The following is a 20342-nucleotide window of genomic DNA, read 5'->3' as shown; positions in this document are numbered from 1 at the left end:
GAAGCAAGCCCCCGAAAAAGGGACTTCGACTTCGAAGGAAAAGGAGCCGAAGAAAGTTTCGCCGCCGCCGAAAAGAGCAGCCGAAACGCTCGACTACGAGCATTCCGCAGAGATGCAGAGAAAGAAAAGAAGGCTCGAGGCCGAAATGGAGAACATCCTTCAGAGAAAGAAGGACTTCGATGAAAAGATGAGAAGTTACAGGATCCCCTCGAAGCCGGCACCGGCCGTCGCTGAGGTACAGGAGCACGAGGAGTTCGACGTCGATGAGACGCCGAAAACTCCAGACCCCTCGGAGCACGAAGAGGAAGAAGACCTCTACTACACAGAAGGGGATTACGGGGAGCAGCAGTCAAGCTACGGCTCAGGTTTCTCGACGGCCCAAGACCTGGAATGGCAGGACATCGAGGCCGAAAACCCGGAGGAGGCTGTGGAGACATACCCCTCGAGGCCTTCGCAACCGGATGACATTGGGGCATACAATGAGGTGGTCAGGAAGGCGGCAGCAGCCTATGGAGTTAAGCTGGAAGAGGAGAAGCCAAAAGCAGATTTCCTGCTGGAGACATTGCTCCCCACGCAGACAAGAAGCCAATTCTTGCCCATGCTAAAGAGTATCACAGACCAGGGGAAGGAAGCCTTCAAGGACCCGGCTACATGCAGATCAGTAACGCCGAGGACTGAGAAGAAATACAAATTCTCCTCCCAGGACCCAGCTTACATCAAGCGATCCGTCACAGCAGACTCAATAATCGCTGCAACGGCCAGAAAAAGGGCAAACGTCCCAACAACATATGGACCTCCACCTGACAAGGAAAGCAGGAGGATGGATCTAACTGGCAGGAAAATAGAGAGGAACGCCGCAACGCACTGGCGGATGGTGAACTCCAACGCCCTCCTGAATAGACATCAATACAAGCATTGGGATGAGATGGGCCAATTGCTCAAGCACCTTCCGGAACAATACCGTGAGAGGGCATCACACCTTGTGGAAGAGGGGAAAAGCATTGCTAACTCGTGCCTGAAGACAGCCTTGGATGGGGCAGAAACATCCAGCAGACTGATGGCTATAGGCATCACAGAGAGGAGGCAAGCCTGGCTCAGGATCTCAGGCTTCAAGGCTGAGGTTCAGAACAACATCTTGAACACACCCTTCAACGGTGAAACACTGTTCGGAGCTCCAGTTGATGAGAAGCTCTCCCAACTGAAGAAGGACAACGAGACAGCAAGGTCCATGGGGGCCCTGCAATTCAGGGGGATGAGAAGGGGCACTCCTACACGGAGGCCGAACGGCAGGGGTGGAAACCAGCAAGGGCAATCACACCAGGCATTCCACCAGGGACAACAGAGTGACAACCAAAGTCACCAGGGCCAGCAGAGGCAAAACTGGAACTACCAGAGCAGGGGCCAGTCCTTTCGATCAAGAGGAAATGGACGGGCCAGAGAAGGAGAGGCGGTGAACAACCCCCCTCTAAGTGACGTCACACGGAAAAAGGTGCTCTCCCACTCGAACCCTCCGGGGGAGGAGCACGGGAAAACAAAGAGGAGAGGGCTACACGGACAAGACACAAAGGAACTTGTGACGCCAGTAGGAGGAAGATTGAGATTTTTTCTCCAGGAGTGGAGAAAAATAACAGACAAGTGGATACTCAACATTATGCAGTTCGGATACTGCATAGAGTTGGAAAAGAGACCACCAAACAGAAAGCCAAAGAAAAGAGAGCACTCTGGAAGAGAGCTGCGATTTACTCCAAGAGGAAGCTCAAGAACTCCTCCTCAAAGCGGCCATCGAACGGGTCCCATTCAAAGAACGGAACAAGGGAGTGTACTCAAACTACTTCCTGGTGCCAAAAGTGGACAAAAGTCTAAGACCCATCCTGGACCTACGGTTCCTAAACAAATACGTAAAGACTCAAAAATTCAAGATGACGTCCCTACAAGAGGTCATCCCGCAGATAAAGGCCGGGGACTTCTTGTCCACCATAGACCTCAAAGATGCGTACCTGCACATCCCCATGAACAGGCAGCACAAGCTAAGATTCACAGTGAACAAGGATCACTACCAATTCACGACCCTGGCATTCGGCCTAAAGTCCGCACCAAGGGTGTTCACCAAATGCCTCGCGGCAGTGGCCGCACATCTAAGAAGAAAGGGGATACACGTGTACCCCTACTTCGACGACTGGCTCGTAAAGGCAAGCTCTTACAGGACATGCAAAGATCATGCAGAACAGGTCACAAGAACGCTAGCAAGCCTGGGATTCTCCATACACTGGGAAAAATGCTCGATGGAACCAGAGCAAGTGAAAATCTTCCTGGGAGCTCAAATCGACACCGTCCAATGCAGGGTGTTACCCAGCGAAAAGAGAACACTCAGCCTATTGAGGGAGAAACGTCACTACCAGAAGGGGCGAGCTCTGACAGTGAGGACTGTGAGCAAGATATTGGGGATGGTGGCGTCATGCATACACCTGGTCCCCAATGTACGCCTACAAATGAGACCACTCCAAGAGTGGCTGCAACAGCAATGGTCACAAGCTAAAGGAAGTTGGGAGGATCTAGTGGTTGTAACGCACAGGGTGCAGAAAGAAATAAGGTGGTGGACCAAGGAAAGAATAACAGTAGGGAAACCTCTAACACCACCGGACCCAACAGTGACCATCACCACAGACGCATCCCAGAAGGGATGGGGCGCACACATGAACAGGCTCAAAGTGAGGAGTCTGTGGAGCCCTACAGATGCAGTCAGACACATCAATTACCTGGAATTGAAAACAGTGTTGCTAGCCCTCAAGGCCTTTCAGAAACACCTATACAACCAGAAGGTGCTAATACAAACAGACAACACCACAACAATGTTTTACATAAACAAACAGGGGGGAACTCAATCTTTCCCTCTGTCAAGCTTGGCACAGGAAATCTGGAGATGGGCTATACCACTAAAAATAGACCTGCTAGCCATACACCTGCCAGGGAAGGACAATGTGGAAGCGGATTGGCTCAGCAGGCAGACTTCAGCGTCCCACGAGTGGGAACTCAATATTCAGGAAACAAAGAGACTATTCAGGAGATGGGGCACACCAACAATAGACCTGTTTGCAACACGCCGGAATGCAAAATGCCAATACTTTGCATCCAGGCAACCAGAGGCACTATCACAGGGGAATGCCCTATGGATAAGTTGGTCAAAAACATTTGCCTACGCTTTTCCCCCGATACCACTGATCCCCAGGGTTCTCAACAAATGCATGACGAGCAGCATGACGCTCATCCTGGTGGTACCACAATGGGCCAGACAGACCTGGTACTCTCAGATAATGGAGATGGCGCAGGCCCCCCCCCCCCCCCCCCCCCCACAAGTTCTCAAAAAGAAGAGACCTACTCTCCATGGAAAACGGAGATGTTCTACACCCAGAGCCGGAGAGCCTCAACCTCTCAGCCTGGCTCCTGAGGACTTAGAGTTCGCACATCTAAAACTACCAGAGAGCACCCTGCGGGTGCTGCGAGAAGCAAGAAGGCCCAGCACACGCAAGTGCTATGGGGAAAATGGAAAAGATTCACTCAATGGTGTTGCAAGAAAAAACTCCATAGAAAACTGACCAGGGAATCTACGGTGCTATGGTACCTCACGCACCTAATTAAAGCTAAGCTCATCCTCGCTGAGGGTGCACCTGGCAGCGGTTGTGGCATACACAAGAGGAGAAACAGGGAGAAGCTTCTTTACATCCCAAGTCGTAAAAAGATTCCTGGAAGGGGCTAAAAGAATAGCACCACCAAAGAGAATGCCGCCACCGGCCTGGAACCTAAATGTGGTACTGACGGAGCTCATGAAAGCACCTTTCGAACCCATCCACAAAGCATCACTGCAAACGCTAACAATGAAAACGGCCTTTCTGGTAGCAATCACCTCGCTACGAAGGGTGAGCGAACTGCAGGCACTCACTCTGCAGGAACCCTACATCCAGATACACAGTGACAGGGTTGTGATGAGAACAGACCCACACTTCATGCCAAAGGTGGTGTCAAGGTTCCACATGAATCAGAGTATTCAGATCCCTAGCTACTTCCAAAACCCCACTACAAGCGCTGAGAGGTCGCTCCACACTCTAGACGCAAGCAGGGCTGTGATGCACTACATTGAAAGGACGAAGGGACACAGGAAAACAAAACAGTTCTTTGTATCCTTCGCAAACAGTTACATGGGCAAACCAGTGACTAAAAACACCATAGCTCGATGGATCGCACAGACAATACAATTCTGCCACAAACAAGCGGGCCAGGAGCTAACAGGAGGGGCACAGGCCCACTCCACCAGGAAGAAAGGAGCAACAATTGCCTTTCTGGCCAACACACCAATTCAGGACATATGCCTGGCGGCAACATGGGCTTCAGTGCACACGTTCACGAAGCACTATTGCGTGGATGTACCAATGAAAAAAGAAGCACAAGTAGGACAAAAGGTGCTTCAACATATATCCAACAACCAACGCTCATCTTCCACCCAACCGCCACAAAAGTAACGAAAACCGCTACAAAATCTATGCAAAGCATAGTGAATCCAGAAAGATTCACGCTGCCAAACGAATAGTTTCTTACCTGTCGGTGTAGTTTTGCAGCTTGAAGATCTTTCTGGATTCACTAGCGAACCCACCCGCCTCCGCCAGAAAGATGAGGCTGGAGAAGAAGGTGGAAACACATAGAAAAGAAAGCAAGTTGAAGCTTACAAGATACGTTAAAAGAATTACGTTGAAAAAACGATTAACAAACATAGCCATGGATTCACTACAAACACAGAAAAGAAAAGAGACAGAAAAAAGAATCTGAAGATGGCGCCCGAGGGTGGGAGCTTCCGCCGGAAGCACGCCGACGTCACCGAAGGTACACCAAATGGTGGGACGCGATGCCCACCTGGGCTACGACAAAATAAAAAAAATAAAAAGAGAAAAAAGACTACGATTCCAGACCCAACCACCAGATTGTGGAATATGCACAGCATAGTGAATCCAGAAAGATCTTCAAGCTGCACAACTACACCGAGAGGTAAGAAACTATTCGGTATGCTCAGACGTGAGTCCCTTGCCACTGGATTCAAGCAAGCTGGGCTGAAGACTGCTGGAATGCCAGAAACCGGTCCTCGGAAGCTTGTTTCCGGTCCAGGGAAGGCATGGCTTGGCAGTTCGGGCTGGACTGTTCCCATGAGGCACAGGGTCAGACTGATTTGCATATAGCCATGTCTGAACTGGGGTGGCAGAGTGGGCTAAAGAACGGTGATGGATCAAACCCAGATCTTTCGACTGGGTGTGAGTGTTAAATTGGTTCTGATGCTCCGTCCATCACCACCCCCTTTTGTACCGTTTTGGCCGCCATAAGTGTGGCAGGGTATGCTCAGACGTGAGTCGTTTGCTCACTTTGCCACTGGATTCAAGCAAGCTGGGCTGAAGACGGCTGGAATGCCAGAAACCGGTCCTTGGAAGCTTGTTTCCGGTCCAGGGAAGGCATGGCTTGGCAGTTCGGGCTGGACTGTTCCCATGAGGGTCAGGGTCAGACTGATTTGCATATGGCCATGTCTGAACTGGGGTGGCAGAGTGGGCTAAAGAACGGTGATGGATCAAACCCAGATCTTTTGACTGGGTGTGAGTGTTTGATTGGTTCTGATGCTCCTTCCATCACCACCCTCTTTTGTACCGCTTTCGGGTTATAGAGCAGCTATTGGTTAAAGCATTCGCTTTCATGTTACTACTTAAATCTATGTACATAGAATTTAGAGCGTTTAGAGCATTTTTAGCAGTTGTTATGCTGTGGCTCAATTTCGTCTGTTTGGAGTCAGTATGTTGTTCCTTTTAGTTTGATTATTTCTATTTGAGTTTTCCTGTCTCTATTCTCTTCTCTCTTTGTCTCAGTTTGTCTAGAGCTGTGTACCTTTGTAGATTGAAAGAAAGAACTGTCAGCCCATTAGAACCTTACAAGTTTTCTAACTAAAGCCATACAGTTTAGTACAGGAGTTTTAATCTTCGGAGTGGTGTAGTTAGTCCCTGATGCTCGTACTTTGCTGCGCCCCGATTGGAACTGTCACTTTAGTCAAAACGGGCCAATAGGTGACTTCTGAAACATTCTCATAAGAATGATAGACAATAGATCTTTTTTAAATGCTTCATGCAAGTATTGAAGTCAAAATACAAAATATGCCATTAGTTAATTTCAGCAAAGCATATAAATCGTAAGTAAAATAACTAATTACAGTTCAGTATGAAATCCGGCATATATATTTGCCTTCTAAGAATGGGAGGGAGTAGGGGTCTCTGTTGTGAGAGAAATGCACACTCCTATATTGGGCTTTGGACAATAGCGTTAATACATATGTTGGGAACACGTGATTCATTAAGTTCAAACAAATAGGAAATAGTCTAAAAGAAACATTTCTACAAGAAATACATTGTGATTTTCCCACAACCAATCCATGATGGTTCAATCATTCTCCTAGTTTTGACTATGCAGTTTAACTGATGCAATCTTAACAGAACTAGGATGAGCAAGATGTGTCCTTGGCTTAGTACATCCAGGAAACCTTTTCTGATGGAGCTTTTCTTCTGACCTGTGAAACGATTGAAGTTTATTTTAGAATCGGAAACGACAATAATATCACATGACGGATTATGACAGTTAAGCAAGGTGGAAGATGATGTAAACACAGTTCAGTATAACTAGTAGTTCAAATATAGCACATTGTGTTTATTAACTGAAAATGAGTGCTCACAGAACAGCGGCAGTTGCAGTCTCCCTTGGGTGAAGTGGCTGTGTTCTCTTCCCTGTGCCAGTCTCTGTGGTCTCCACAGAAACCCTACCAATGTGAGGCATTTTAGAAAACTAAACACCAACAATAATCAAGAGTGATATGGTTTGTGTGGGCCCCAGCATGTTTTCTAACTCCGAATGTTCCACAAATGTCAAAGTATGGTTCTTAAAAATGCAATGTTGGCCACATCAGTGTGACTGAAATCTCGGGAGATTCCAGCCAGTGGCAAAACTCTTATGATCCTGCAGTCTCGCATGTCTCGTGAGAATAAAATGGTTAAAAGAACGATACACGTTTGGCCTGAATATGTTGTAGAAGAGAGGTTCTGAAGGCTTAAGCTCAACCTACTCGAGTATTAAAAACAAAGAAAAAACTGCACAGTGGGGAAAACCCTTAGCAGTCACATGGTTAAATTATTCTTGAGGTAATGTTTTCTTACTTTGCTCAGTTTTTTGTTCTTTTCACATCAGATTAACACCATTTGTAGGTGACATTGGAGTCTAGAAATGAATACAATTATGCTTACTTTTGTTATTTTCACAGGTCTACCACAATTTCCATGACGAAGTAGATGAGTATCGCAAGCACTGGTGGTTATGCAATGGACCTTGCCAGAAAAAACGACCTTTTTTTGGATATGTCAAACGAGCCATGAACAGGCCACCATCTGCCAATGATCCTTGGTGGGCAGAGCACAAGCAGACCTGTGGAGGCACATTTACCAAAATCAAGGAGCCAGAAAACTATTCTAAAAAAGGAAATGGAAAAAGAAGCCTATCATCATCTAAGAATGTTAAGCTACCCGCAACTCATAGCCCAGTGGTACCTACATCTCAAAAAACGAAGCTGTCCGATGACAAAGGTATGAACAGAGTGTGAAACAATGTTGTGCAAAGCCTGATATGACTTGATTATGTGACAAAAGATTGAAGAAATTATTACTTTTTCATATGTTTATATTACCTACTGGCAGTTGCCAGTAAGTAGTTCTAGTTAGGACCATGTTTCCATACGAAAACCGTTTTTTGACTTGCCTGTAACTTTGGTTCCGTTTGACAAAGCTTCAAGAAATTTTCCCAAAAAGTGCTCTGGTGATTCTTCTTGCACATGGAAAGTTTCGGGGGAATTCGTAAAGCAGGGGCTGAGAAAAATGGGGTTGAAAAAGGGTGCTTTTGAAATGTTAATATCCATAGGAACCGGTCAACACTACTACAGGCTGTACCACTGAACGGAATCACACCAAATTTGGCAGAAAGGTAGGTGGTGTTACGCAGATTGTTCTTTTTGTTATTTGGTGCAAATATGTTGAGTAGTTTTTGAGAAATTTAAGTTGAAAATTATAGTGATATCTCTGCCTGATGATATTTCATGGCGATTCCGCTATTAATTGTGAATGCATGCGCCAACAGGGATGCTGTGATTGGTGGGGCGTAACATGAACAGAAAGTTGCACCAGCCATTGTATCGATCTGGAAAGGTTCCCAGAGCTGAAGATTCCTGTGAAAGTTAACATAAGGGATCAGGGTGGTGGTACCCTGACCCCATATTTGAGAAATGGAGGTGTTAGTGAGACGAGTTATGTGTTAAAAATAGTTTCTTAAATTCATGCGTGATATGCGTGATGACGATGCAACCGCCAGCACGGCCCCCATGTACTGTCACATGGACGTCACAAATATTGCGATGTATCAGGACAGCCTTGCGAACATTGGTGGAGATGTAAAACAAAAAGTATCTATAAGAGGCACCCTTGCTGGTCACAGTCACATGTACCTACTCACATATACACTCAGTCATACACCCACTCAGACACTAATGCACCTACTCAGACTCACTCAGAGACCCATGTGTGTACTCGCATAAGCATTCAGAGGCTCATGCATCCACTCACAGATGTAGTAAGAGACTCATGCGCCCACTTGCATACATGGTCACAGACTTGTATACCAAGTCACAGACCCACTCAGAGACTCATATACCTACTCAAAGACCCACTAACACACACACTCACAGACCCACTGAGTCTAATGTTTCCACTCACACATGCACTGAAAGATTGATACACCCACTCACAGACCTACTCAAAAACTCATGTGCCCACCCACATACCACTTAAAGACTTCTACATTCACTCACATACCAACCCAGACACTTATACACCCACTCAAACACTGTTGCACTCACTCATAAACTTAGTATGAGACTCATATGCTACTCATATACCCACTCAAAGACCCAGTGAGAGACTCACTCAGAGACTCATGCGCCCACTCACATACTCTGTCGGAGGCTCATGCACCAACTCGCATATCCATACAGAGACTCATGCACTCACTTTTATACCAGGGGTTTGGAATTTAATGAAATATCTACTTGTCCGGCGAGGTTGCTTCATAAATCTACTTGTCCTGTAATAAAATCAACTTGTCCCTTTGGTGCCATGTAGTACCGCGACAAATTATGGCAGCAATCTCGTTATATAAGAGCTCTGATATAGCCTCTCTGATTATGCCAGGGCTCATACCATAGTAGTGTTTGAATACTTGCAATCCCTTTATGTTGCCACATTTACGCAGATCTACATAATGGGGCTGAATGTAGTGGTAAGTAATAGTTCCAGGGTTAAAATGCCTTTTTGAGTTTGTGCAAATCTATTAACTTGCGTGTTTTAACAACTCTTCTCTAATCTTTTCCCATGTTGAGAAATGTTGGAAATTTACTCCTGACAATGGCAGATATAAACCTTCTTCCAGAGTTGAAGGGGAAAAAAGTGGTTGAAGGGAAAGTTAACTTGCCCCAGTATTGGAACTTTCATAGATTCCCATGCTTTGTATCATTCCCCGTCGTCGGAATGGGAGCCTCGGTAGTATAAAAACCATAGAAACAAAAGAGAAACCTAGGCCTCATCTCATTTTGTATCCTATCACCCTCTTTTTGTAAAAAGAGACCAAACTTTTGCCAGGACCAATCAGAGCAGCCTCATCCTCTAGAACCTTCCTGAGAGAGCTCAGAGCCTCAGATTTTTCTACTGCACGCTGTGCTAGGGAGTCTCCACTGAGCTCTGCTCAGTTTTCTCAACCTTTCTGGTTATTTCTTCAAGTTTTCAACTGCTATTCAAGACCTGTCTGACAAGGAGAAGAAGGCCTTATTCAGGTCCTGTGCCTCTTGTGGGGAAAAAACAACTGTTTGTGGAAGATAAGCATGACAACTGTATTTATTGCTTATACCCTGACCACAAGGCCACAGACTGCAAGATTTGTAGGACCTTCTCTACCAAGACTCTTCGTGACAGAGAGGTTCGGCTTTTGACCTGGCTTCAAAAGATGAAGACTCGGAAGGAGGTGCTCTCATCGGACGAAGAGGATTCCACATCTTTTGCGTCCTCTCACAGATCCAGGAAGAGGGGTGGGTCTCCCCCTGGTTCTTCTGCAGCTGAGCCCCCTCTTAAGGCCCCTCATAAGATTTCTGACAGGTCTGAGAGGGCTGGTCCCCTTCAATCTCCTCACGGAAGTGAAAAGGAGAGGCAGGGACAGGCTGCTGGTTTCATTACAGCCTCAAAGGACAAAAAGGAGGTTAATATCACTTCTCCTCCGTCCAAAAAGGAGAAATCCAGTGACAAATACTCTGCTGTCACTCCAGGAACCGGGCCGGACAAAAAACAGCGTCCGTCGACGACGAAAACACCAGGTACGTCGACGACTGTTACCTCTGTGAAAATTCCCGCTGTTTCCTTGGCTCCGTCGACGGGCTCGTCGGCGGTAGCAATCTCCTCGTCAGCGACTTCGTCGTCCTTCAAGGTTCCAGGTTCGTCGACGATAGCATCTTCCACGTCGACGACGATAAGCTCCGGTAAGGTGCTGTCAACGGCCTCGTCGACGACAAAAACGACGTCGACGACGACTTCGACGCTGATGGTGATGACGACGAGTTCATCTACGAAGCCGTCGACTATCATTCTGTCGACGACGAAGATTACGTCGACGAAGGCAACTTTACCGTCGACGATTCCATCGACAATACCGTCGGCGGCTCCATCGACGAGACCGAAGCGGTCAGAAAATGCATTTTCCTACGCAAAAAATGAAAATTACACCGGAAATGACGTCCCCTCGACGAGTTCCTTCACATCCACCGACGATGCTTTTGGATGATGAGTCGGAGGAGGATGAGGATGTGAGTGGTTAGTACGGGCTGCCTATAGTCCCTCAGACTTCAATGTAAAATTACAGGAGACGGACACGGAGGACTATTACGAACATTCAGGTGGCCAGCAGTTTCATCACTATGTTCCAGAAGAGCGACGTCTGTCTGGTGTAGGGCAGGACATGGTGGCCATGCCCGCCTCTCTCATATCTGATCTACAGATGATGCTGCAGGACTATCGCAGCAGGTTTCCTTCGGAACCTTCAATGCAGTCTGCGCAACCTCCACCCCAGGTTTTGTCGCAAGCACAGCCGGTTATCGGTCTTCCTCCGTTGCCAGTGTCCACGCCTCCACCGGTGATACCTTTGATCCGTTCACGGACACCGGATCCCGAACCATCCAATGCTATCCAGCAGGATACCTCTTCGGACGAAGAGGCGATACAGGTGGATCCCTTGACTAATCCATTGCAAGACCCGGACTTGGATCAAGGTGACAGTGGGCTACAAGATCCAGACGCCACTGGTGGTGATACTTCTATCTCCCCTCAGGTTGATATCGGGGGGGTTCCATAACCTGATGGAGAGGGCGTCAAAGAGGTTTGGACTGCCGATTACAAGGGAAGAGTCTGAATGTTTCCTTTATGACTTCAAGGAACAATACAGAAGATCTGTCAAGTCCATTCCCATAATTGAACATATGTGGGAGGAAGGTATGAAAATCATGCAAAATCCAGCTACAGTTATTCCAGTTCTCCCAAGACTGGAAATGAAGTATAAGGCCCCAGAGGGCAGTCCAGCTTGTCTCCTTGGACAGCCGAAGCCTGATTCAGTGATCTCGCAGGCCGCCCAAAGCAAGTCCAAGAACCCGTCAACACCTTTGACTACGCCTCCAGACAAGGACGGTAGACGTCTGGACAACGTGGGGAAGAGGTTCTCTTCCATGGCCAGCTTGCTTGTTAGGGCGGCAAATGCTCTCGCCATTCTAGGCAGATACGACCGCCAGATGTGGTGCAACATGGAACCGTTTGTGGAACAACTACCTGACCCCACAAAGGATGAGGCGAAGCGAGTGCTGATGGAGGGAGAGAAATCCTCCTCTGAAGTTATCGACTGTGCTATGGATATTGCGTCCACAGCGTTTCGGGCCTTAGCAGGGTCAGCAGTGCTACGTCGCCAGGGCTGGTTGAGAGCCACCTGGTTTCGTCAGGAGGTCCAAAATAAGATCCTGGATCTCCCATTTGATGGTGAGATGCTTTTCGGTAAGCATGTTGATGATGCCCTGCAAAATATAAAAACGGATACAGACACGGCGAAGTCCTTGGGATCACTCAACTACCGTAAGGTCCCCTTTAAAGGCGCTCGTGGCAGAGGTTTCTCTTCGTATAGAGGCAACACCCAACAGCGATATTCCTCGCAGTCTTACAAGAACCAATACTCACATCAACGGCAGGGACAATCGGCGTCTTACTCTCGCCAAGCTCCGCGAGGCCGTCAGAACCGTCAGGGACGTGACAACGCCAAGCGGCAATAGCGGCCTCCTGGCTCTACCTACTGTTCCTTCCCTCCCAGTCACATCGGTGGGGGGCAGGATATAGTTTTGTCTGACCAGCTGGAAGTCTATAACATCGGACCAGTGGGTCCTGAATATTGTAGAGAGTGGCCATACGTTGGAATTCCAAGATCTTCCTCCAACACGAGCTCCGGGCGCCATCCGCACAAAACATCTGGGACTACTCCATCTCGAAGCCCATCAATTGTTCCTCAAGGGGGCAATAGAACCGGTACCTCTCTCTCAGAGGGGCAGAGGTTTTTATTCCTGGTTCTTCCTCGTGCGTAAGACGGCAGAGACATAGCGCCCCACCCTAGACCTACGAGAGCTCAACACCTATCTCATCAAGCTCTCTTTCAGGATGGTCACTCTCCAGGAAATTCTTCCTCTTTTGAACCCAGGCGACTATTTGGCGTCCCTGGATTTAGAAGATGCGTATTTCCATATTCCGATACACCCAGCTCACAGACAATATCTGCGCTTCACAGTGGGCAAGAGCCACTTCCAGTTCAAGGTGCTTCCGTTTGGCCTTCGGTCTGCACCAAGAGTGTTCACCAAAGTGTTAGCACCAGTAGCGGCTTTTCTACGAAAACAATCCCTGGAAGTTTTCCCTTACTTGGACGACTGGCTCGTCAAGGCACCATCTTTCGAGGAAACTTCTCAAGCCGTTTCAACTTGCATCCAGTTGTTCCGTCACCTGGGCCTTCAGCTAAACAAACACAAATCAGTTCTGCATCCCTCCAGATCCACGAGATTCCTGGGGGCCATTTTGGACACCACGCGATGTACAGCTCGTCCTTCGGAAGAGCGTCAACAGAAGTTGATGGTGTCAGCTCGCCAACTGTGCCACAAGAAATGCCTTTCAGTCCGTCGCTACAAGTCCCTTCTCGGGTCGATGTCATCCTGCATACCATTGATACCGCATTGCAGGCTGCGAATGCGTCCTCTGCAGGAAGAGCTAGACAAGCAATGGCGCCAAGCAGAGGGCTCATTCGACGACAAGGTGGTGGTGACAGCAGCAATGAGAAGGGCGTGCGAATGGTGGCTAGTACAAGACAATATCGCACAAGGTCTGACGTTCAGGATTTCACCATCCCCCCTGATCATGACCATGGATGCCTCTTTGGAAGGCTGGGGAGCAGTGCTCTGAGAGCTTCAAGTCAGCGGGTACTGGAGTCCAGAACAGCGCCAGTGCCATATCAATTTTCTGGAACTGACGGCCATTCAGTTGGCTTTGCAGGCTTTCCTTCCCAGAGTTCGCAACCATACAGTGCTGGTCCGGACAGACAACACGACGGCCATGCACTACGTCAACAAACAAGGGGGTACGAGATCGCAAACTCTGTCCACAGAAGCTCAGAGGATCTGGGATTTTGCGATTCTTCACAGCATCACTCTGAGAGCCGAACACCTGGCAGGCTCGCTCAATGTCAAGGCGGATGCCCTGAGTCGACAGACGGAGGTGACTCACGAGTGGGAATTGAATCAATCCATTCTGGAGAGTGTGTTCTCGGTTTGGGGGACACCAACCATCGACCTGTTTGCCTCTCCGGTGAACTCCAAATGCCGGTTTTACGCAATCAAGGTTCACCATCAGGGATCCCTGGGGAACGCCCTTTCGATGGCCTGGTACAGCGCATTCTTTTACGCTTTTCCTCCAATTCCCCGAGTTCTCAGGAAACAGAAGGCGGAACCATGCAGGATGATTCTCATCGCTCCAGCATGGCCCCGGCAATTCTGGTACACGGAACTCCTGCGGCTCTCCCAGGCTCCTCCAATTCGCTTACGACCAATTCCGTCCCTATTGTCAAGGAATCAGGGACAAGTTTACCATCCGGATCCAAAATCACTTCACTTGACAGCGTGGCTCCTGAACACAGAGAGTTCCGTCATCTGACTCTCTCTCAGGAATGTAGAGAAGTTTTGTCACAGGCTCGAGCACCGAGCACCAATAAAACTTACAAGGCTAAATGGAAGCGGTTCTGCCTATGGTGTCAAAGACAAGGTCTCCATCCTTACAAATCTCTGCCTCATCAATTGTTGCCATATATACTATCATTGGCTAAGTCTGGGTTGGCGCATTCGTCTGTGAAGGTACATCTTGCAGCCATATCAAGGTTTCGGCGCAGTTCTTCAGGCCCTTCCTTATGGTCCTCTAGAATTGTTAGACAATTCTTAAAGGGCCTGTTCCGGATGTATCCTCCAGTGCGGCCTCCTCCACCAGTTTGGCAGCTCAATCTTGTCCTGGCTCAACTCATGAAAGCTCAGTTTGAGCCTGTGCACAAGGCGGATTTGAAATTCCTGTCTTGGAAACTTGCCCTCCTTCTAGCCCTAACATCGGCGAGAAGAGTTGGTGAGCTTCAGGCCCTCTCCATAGTGCATCCATTCCTTCAGTTCAAACCGGATGTTCTTATTCTCCGCACCAATCCAAAATTTATTCCTAAGGTGCCGTCTGAGTTCCACTTGAATGAACCTTTGATTTTAAAGTCTTTCTTTCCGCGCCCTTCTACGCCTGCGGAACGCACATTACATTCTTTGGATGTTCAGAGATACTTGAAATTCTACTTAGAGCGGACACAACCCTTTCGGAAATCATCCCAGTTGTTTGTGTCCTACAGCGCACCACGGAAGGGGTTTCCTTTGGCAAAGAGTGGCATTTCCCGCTGGATCTCCAGTGCGATTCAATTCTGCCATCAGGAGGCGGGCAAGCCACTGGACAGAAAAGTCCGTGCACATTCCACAAGGTCGGTGGCATCGTCGGTGGCTCTCTTCTCGGGAGTCGCCATTAAGGACATGTGCAGGGCAGCAACGTGGAGCAGTACTCATACCTTCACGAAACACTACTGCCTAGAGTCTGCAGGACGAGACGACGCAGATGTTGGTCAAGCAGTTCTGCAGATTCTTTTTCATTAAGAGGTGAGCTTTCCCTATGATCCCTCCATCCTGGTGAGCACATTTTGTTTAGTGTTTTGCTATGCTGTAAGTATTGCTGATATGCTTATGTGATGCCATGCATCTGCAAAATGTGTCTCTGTGATTTACTGCTAGCTACTCTGATACAAAGCATGGGAATCTATGAAAGTTCCAATACTGGGGCAAGAAAACAAGTTACTTACCTGTAACTTTGGTTCCCCAGTATTGGTAACTTTCATAGATTCCCATGCGCCCACCCTCCTCCCCTGGGAAAGCTCAGTTTTTTACAGAGATAGTGGCGGTTTGCACAACGGCTACGAAAATCTGAGGCTCTGAGCTCTCTCAGGAAGGTTCTAGAGGGTGAGGCTGCTCTGATTGGTCCTGGCAAAAGTTTGGTCTCTTTTTACAAAAAGAGGGTGATAGGATACAAAATGAGATGAGGCCTAGGCCTAGGTTTCTCTTTTGTTTCTATGGTTTTTATACTACCGAGGCTCCCATTCCGACGACGGGAAATGATACAAAGCGTGGGAATCTTATGAAAGTTACCAATACTGGGGAACCAAAGTTACAGGTAAGTAACTTGTTTTCTTGCAAACACTCAATTTTTCACATGAGCAATTCTATATTTGCAAATTGCTAACATGCAGTTGACAAATATTTTCTAGGAGTACTATTTCTTGTCCTACTTCTGTAAATTCTTGAAATTCACGAAAGCCGTACAGCTGCAATCTGAAAAAGACACGTTTGTGATAGATTCCTTACCTTAGAATTACCCCCAGGTACCGGAAAGTTTTCATCAGCAGTACCCCTGCGCGTCAGAAGGTAGCGTCGTGCGGCTCCACGTCTGTCGTAGGCATCGTGATCGCCGGAATGACGTTGCAGGAGCTACTTAGACAGCGCCCTCGCACGCTGACGTCAGTGCTTTCTTTTTTCCCCGCTAGCAAGTGCAGATTCGGAGAGAGCGGTACCCCCTCTCAAGTTTTGACTGGGTTTTTTGGGTCTTTTGTCTCTGTCTTTTTTGAGTCTTTGACTCTTGGTGTTGTAGGGATGCCCGATTTCAAGTCTTGCAAGGTTTGTCCCAGCATGATGTCGGTTACGGACCCGCACTGCGAGTGTCTCTACTGCTTGGGGCGTGACCACGAGCCCACGTCGTGTCCCGACTGCCGGGCCATGGCTCCGAAAACTTTGAGGGAGTGGAAAAAGTTGCTTGAGGCCTGGGAGTCTGCTCCGCGCCATTCAAGGTTCCGGTCCTGTGGGAGGTCAGGGGACCAGTTGCGGAGTCGCCCCCATCGTTCGCCGAAGTCTGCACACTCTGGGTCAGGTAAGACAAAGCAAAAGGAGTTGAAAAAGCGCCGTCATGCGACACGGCTGAGGGTGCAAGTGGTGCAACCCCTGCGGCTCCAGCGGAGCCTACGCAGTGCCGACGGCCTACCCACCTTTCCCGGGTCTATCGGTGACTCCGGCCCAGCTGCAGGAATTTCTGTCAGCCATGGCCCGTCGGGTCCAGTCAGTGTGCCTTCGGGCCCCGCGGGTCCGACTGGGGGATTCTCGCCTTTCGTCGATGGCTCCGGCCCAGACATCGTCGACGGCTCCGGCCTCGGCACCGCAAGACCCCCATAGATCCCAGCCAGTGTCGGTTGACCTCATAAGACCTCCTCCGACATTTACATCAACGGCGTCGGCAGGCTCACCGGCCAATGTTGTCCCCAGCTTCCACTCCGACATGGAGACGGTGCCGAACCGGTGTCGATCGAGGCCGATGGGGAATTTGCATCCCTTTCTCCATCCTCCTCCTTCTTTCCCACCTGCCCCGCAGGTTACAGAGGACGGGGAGGACTGGGAGGGGTCTGAAGACCCTCTTGCAGTCCAATGCGAGTTAGACCCGGACTGGGCAGAGGATTTGGAGGACAATTGTGATCTGGATTTTTCTCCTGAACCTGGCGCATTCTCTCCTTCTACCGTGGCTACGGAGGAGGGTGATACTTATTTAGTGGTGTTGCGTAGGGCAGCAGAGGTTCTCCACCTCGAGCTACCTACAGTAGCCGTCAGGACTAGCCTCCTGACAGAAGTGCTTTGGCCGGCTGCTTCCTCTGCGGAGCCGCTGCTGTCCTTTAATGATGCACTTTCAGATGATCTTTTGGGCACCAGGTCCAGGCCCAACACAGGGGCTCCTTTGGATCGGAACGTGCCCGACGCCATCACCCGGCCCCGGGCAACACCATTTTCTTGCAGCCAAGTTCATGATTCGTTGTGGCCTTGACACCGCCGACTCGCTGGGCAGAGCAATGTCCACGACAGTGGCGCTACGCTGTCACGCTTGGCTGTGAATTACTGGCTTTTCCGGGCATGTCCAGAACACTCTGATGGACATGCCTTTTTATGGCTCTCGCCTTTTTGGCAACAAGGCAGATAGTGCGCTGGAACGTTTTATGGACTCGGCCAAGTCCTTGGGCCATTCGGCCACGTGCTCTCCTTCGGCTTCTGATTTTCTCTCCTTTCGTGGCCAAGGAAGGTGCGCCCAAACATGTTTGTTTCAGAGCCACAGGCCAGTGCAGAAACAGTCTCAGTGCAGCCGTGGACGTGGGACACACCGAGGTGGGTCACGGGGCCAGTGGGCGGGTCAGTCCACCACCTCCCCTGCCACCACTGCCTCCAAAACTTCCTAGTCCGGTGTTTCAGGCCCATCAGATGTCAGTGGGTGGCAGGATTCGCCATCACCTCCCCCACTGGCGCACCATCACTTCAGACAGGTGGGTTTTACAGATAGTCCGAAGGGGCTACTCCCTTTCCTTCGAGACTACCCTCCAGCCATGCCACCTCGGTACCACTGCATGTCGAGGGATCACTTGGCACTTCTCCAGCTGAAAGTTGCGGCCCTCTTGGCCAAGGGGGCCATAGAGCGCGTTCCGATGCCTGATGTAGGTCATGGTTGTTACTCCCACTACTTCCTGGTTCCAAAGAAGGACAAGGGCCTGCACAGACCCTTGCAGTGCTCTCTATTATGGAGAGGGTCGGGCTGGCAAGATGTTTTCCTTGCAGCCAGCAGTGCTGAGGGCCTGCAAAGCCCCAAGATCAGCCAAGAATGATGAAAGAATGGACTCCTCATCTGCGCACATATTTGGCTTATTCCGACCCCGGGGTCCTGGCCGCTGTGGAGTCCAGCACCAGCAGGCATGCCTCTGAGCACTTGCAGTGAGTGCTACTAAAGAGTTGCCCAAACAACAGAATAGAAATGCCAATACTGATAATCTATTTAAGACAATACTTCTCAACCAAAAAAGACTCTTGTTCAAGATTGGGAAATGCTTATCAATAGCTTTTTTAATTTCCAAACAATTTTTTGAAAAGTATACTTGTTTTATCTTTCAGATGACTATTGTCAATACAAAAACATTTATATACAAAAGAACATTAGAGAAAATTAGGACACAAAAATATGGCTTTAAAATAACCAAAACATTCATAAATCAATCATATCACAGTCAAACCGGACGCATTCATACATTCATAGTACAGTACTTGGCCTAACTTGCGTAATTGATAAACCAATAGGCTAAGTAATCAGTCTGCTCAGTTGCTCAATTAGGTTTTACAAAAGTCATCAAATGTATTTATAAGGTTTTCAATTAGATTTACTCGATTGTAAAGCCTTAATGGACTCAGGTTGTACAGTTGATGGTGAATATTTTAAGGAATATCTACACTGGGACAACATTTGAGAGAGCAGACGCTGAGAGGAAAAAGGGGCCTACGCGTTTCGAATCCCACTTATTCGTACAGGGATTCTCCTCAGGGCCAAAAGCACTCTGCAAGAGAGAAGAAGAACACATATGTACAGTTTTTTTTTTTTAAAAAGGGGAGCCAGAACACTTAAGCGCGCTACAACACTCAATATCAACTCTGCTTACCCTAAGATGAAAAATGTCAGGTAGTGCAAGTAGAAGGAAATCAAATAACCTGTTGACATGAATCAGACAAGACACAACAACAAAAAAAACGAAATAGTGTGAAAAAACTTCTATTATTGTGGCACTCAGACTGAACAAAAAGAATCAATTTCTTGGAAAGGTACCTCTGTATTCTGTAATGATGTGTCCTGGAGCCAGGATTGAAAAAATGGACTTGACTGGCTGAAAGGAATGATATATACCGTTAGTCTCCTGCGGGAGTGAGGTTGAGATTTGGATTTGAAAGTGTTCAGGCAGAATTCTTACCAAGCGGCTGAGAAGCCACGTTCGAGACCGGGAGCCTTTGTGGATGCAATCACACTAGAGCCTTTGTTATGATAAGAACCTTAAGGCAAAGGAGAATTAGAAAAAGACTTGTAAAAAACGTGTCTAGCGTTCTGATGCATGTCTATTCTCGCTATATTGAACTAAAACGTGCTTACCGAAGCAGCTGGTCAATTGCTTTCATTATAAATCTTGACGAATTCGCGTGAGTTGTCCGAGCCGGCACTAAATTCGACTGCCCTATGAAAGGTTACACTTCATTAGTCTCCAATTTATGCCATATTTCAGTTTCTGTTAAGGAAGGCGGTTTTTTTTTTTTTTTACCAAGGGGCTTGAGAGCCACGTCTTGGGCCGTAAATCTTATTCCTACGTAGATTCGGACACTCGGTGTGCAGCGTCTTTGTCACACAGCCTTTGCAAAAAAGGAAAAATAGGAAGATCGTAAATTCAAGTATGGAGGAATGTGGCAAGTCCGTTCCCACTTTGCAAAGTGGAGCTTACCGGGACGGCGAGTGAATTTCTTCTTGTATGTCTCCCAGGGCGTTCAGGTCGGCACTGATCCTTCGCGCATGCGCAGAGCTTGTCTGTTGTGAGCCATGGTTCCTATATTTAAGGAAGATCACTGCTTACTTGCACATGCGCTGAGTGCTCATCAAAAATTTAAAGTAGCAGAACAGTAAAATCGGGTTTATAGTGCTGTCGCGAAGAGGTATCGA

The 20342-nt window shown here is 48.3% G+C and overlaps 1 protein-coding gene across 1 annotated transcript in view; it reads left to right on the top strand.

The window, feature by feature from the left end:
• Positions 1-20342, top strand: part of SPRTN (SprT-like N-terminal domain) — a 320234-nt gene that overhangs the window by 289985 nt on the left and 9907 nt on the right. Inside the window, exon 4 of the mRNA XM_078648742.1 lies at positions 7331-7649. Coding sequence (XP_078504868.1) covers positions 7331-7649 — 319 coding nt within the window. The remainder of the gene's footprint in view (positions 1-7330; positions 7650-20342) is intronic.

Source organism: Lissotriton helveticus, chromosome 6 (assembly GCF_964261635.1).
Source record: "Lissotriton helveticus chromosome 6, aLisHel1.1, whole genome shotgun sequence".
In the NCBI taxonomy this organism is placed as follows: domain Eukaryota; kingdom Metazoa; phylum Chordata; class Amphibia; order Caudata; family Salamandridae; genus Lissotriton; species Lissotriton helveticus.
Note: the sequence above shows the minus strand (reverse complement) of the source record. Positions and strands in the feature narration are given on the sequence as shown.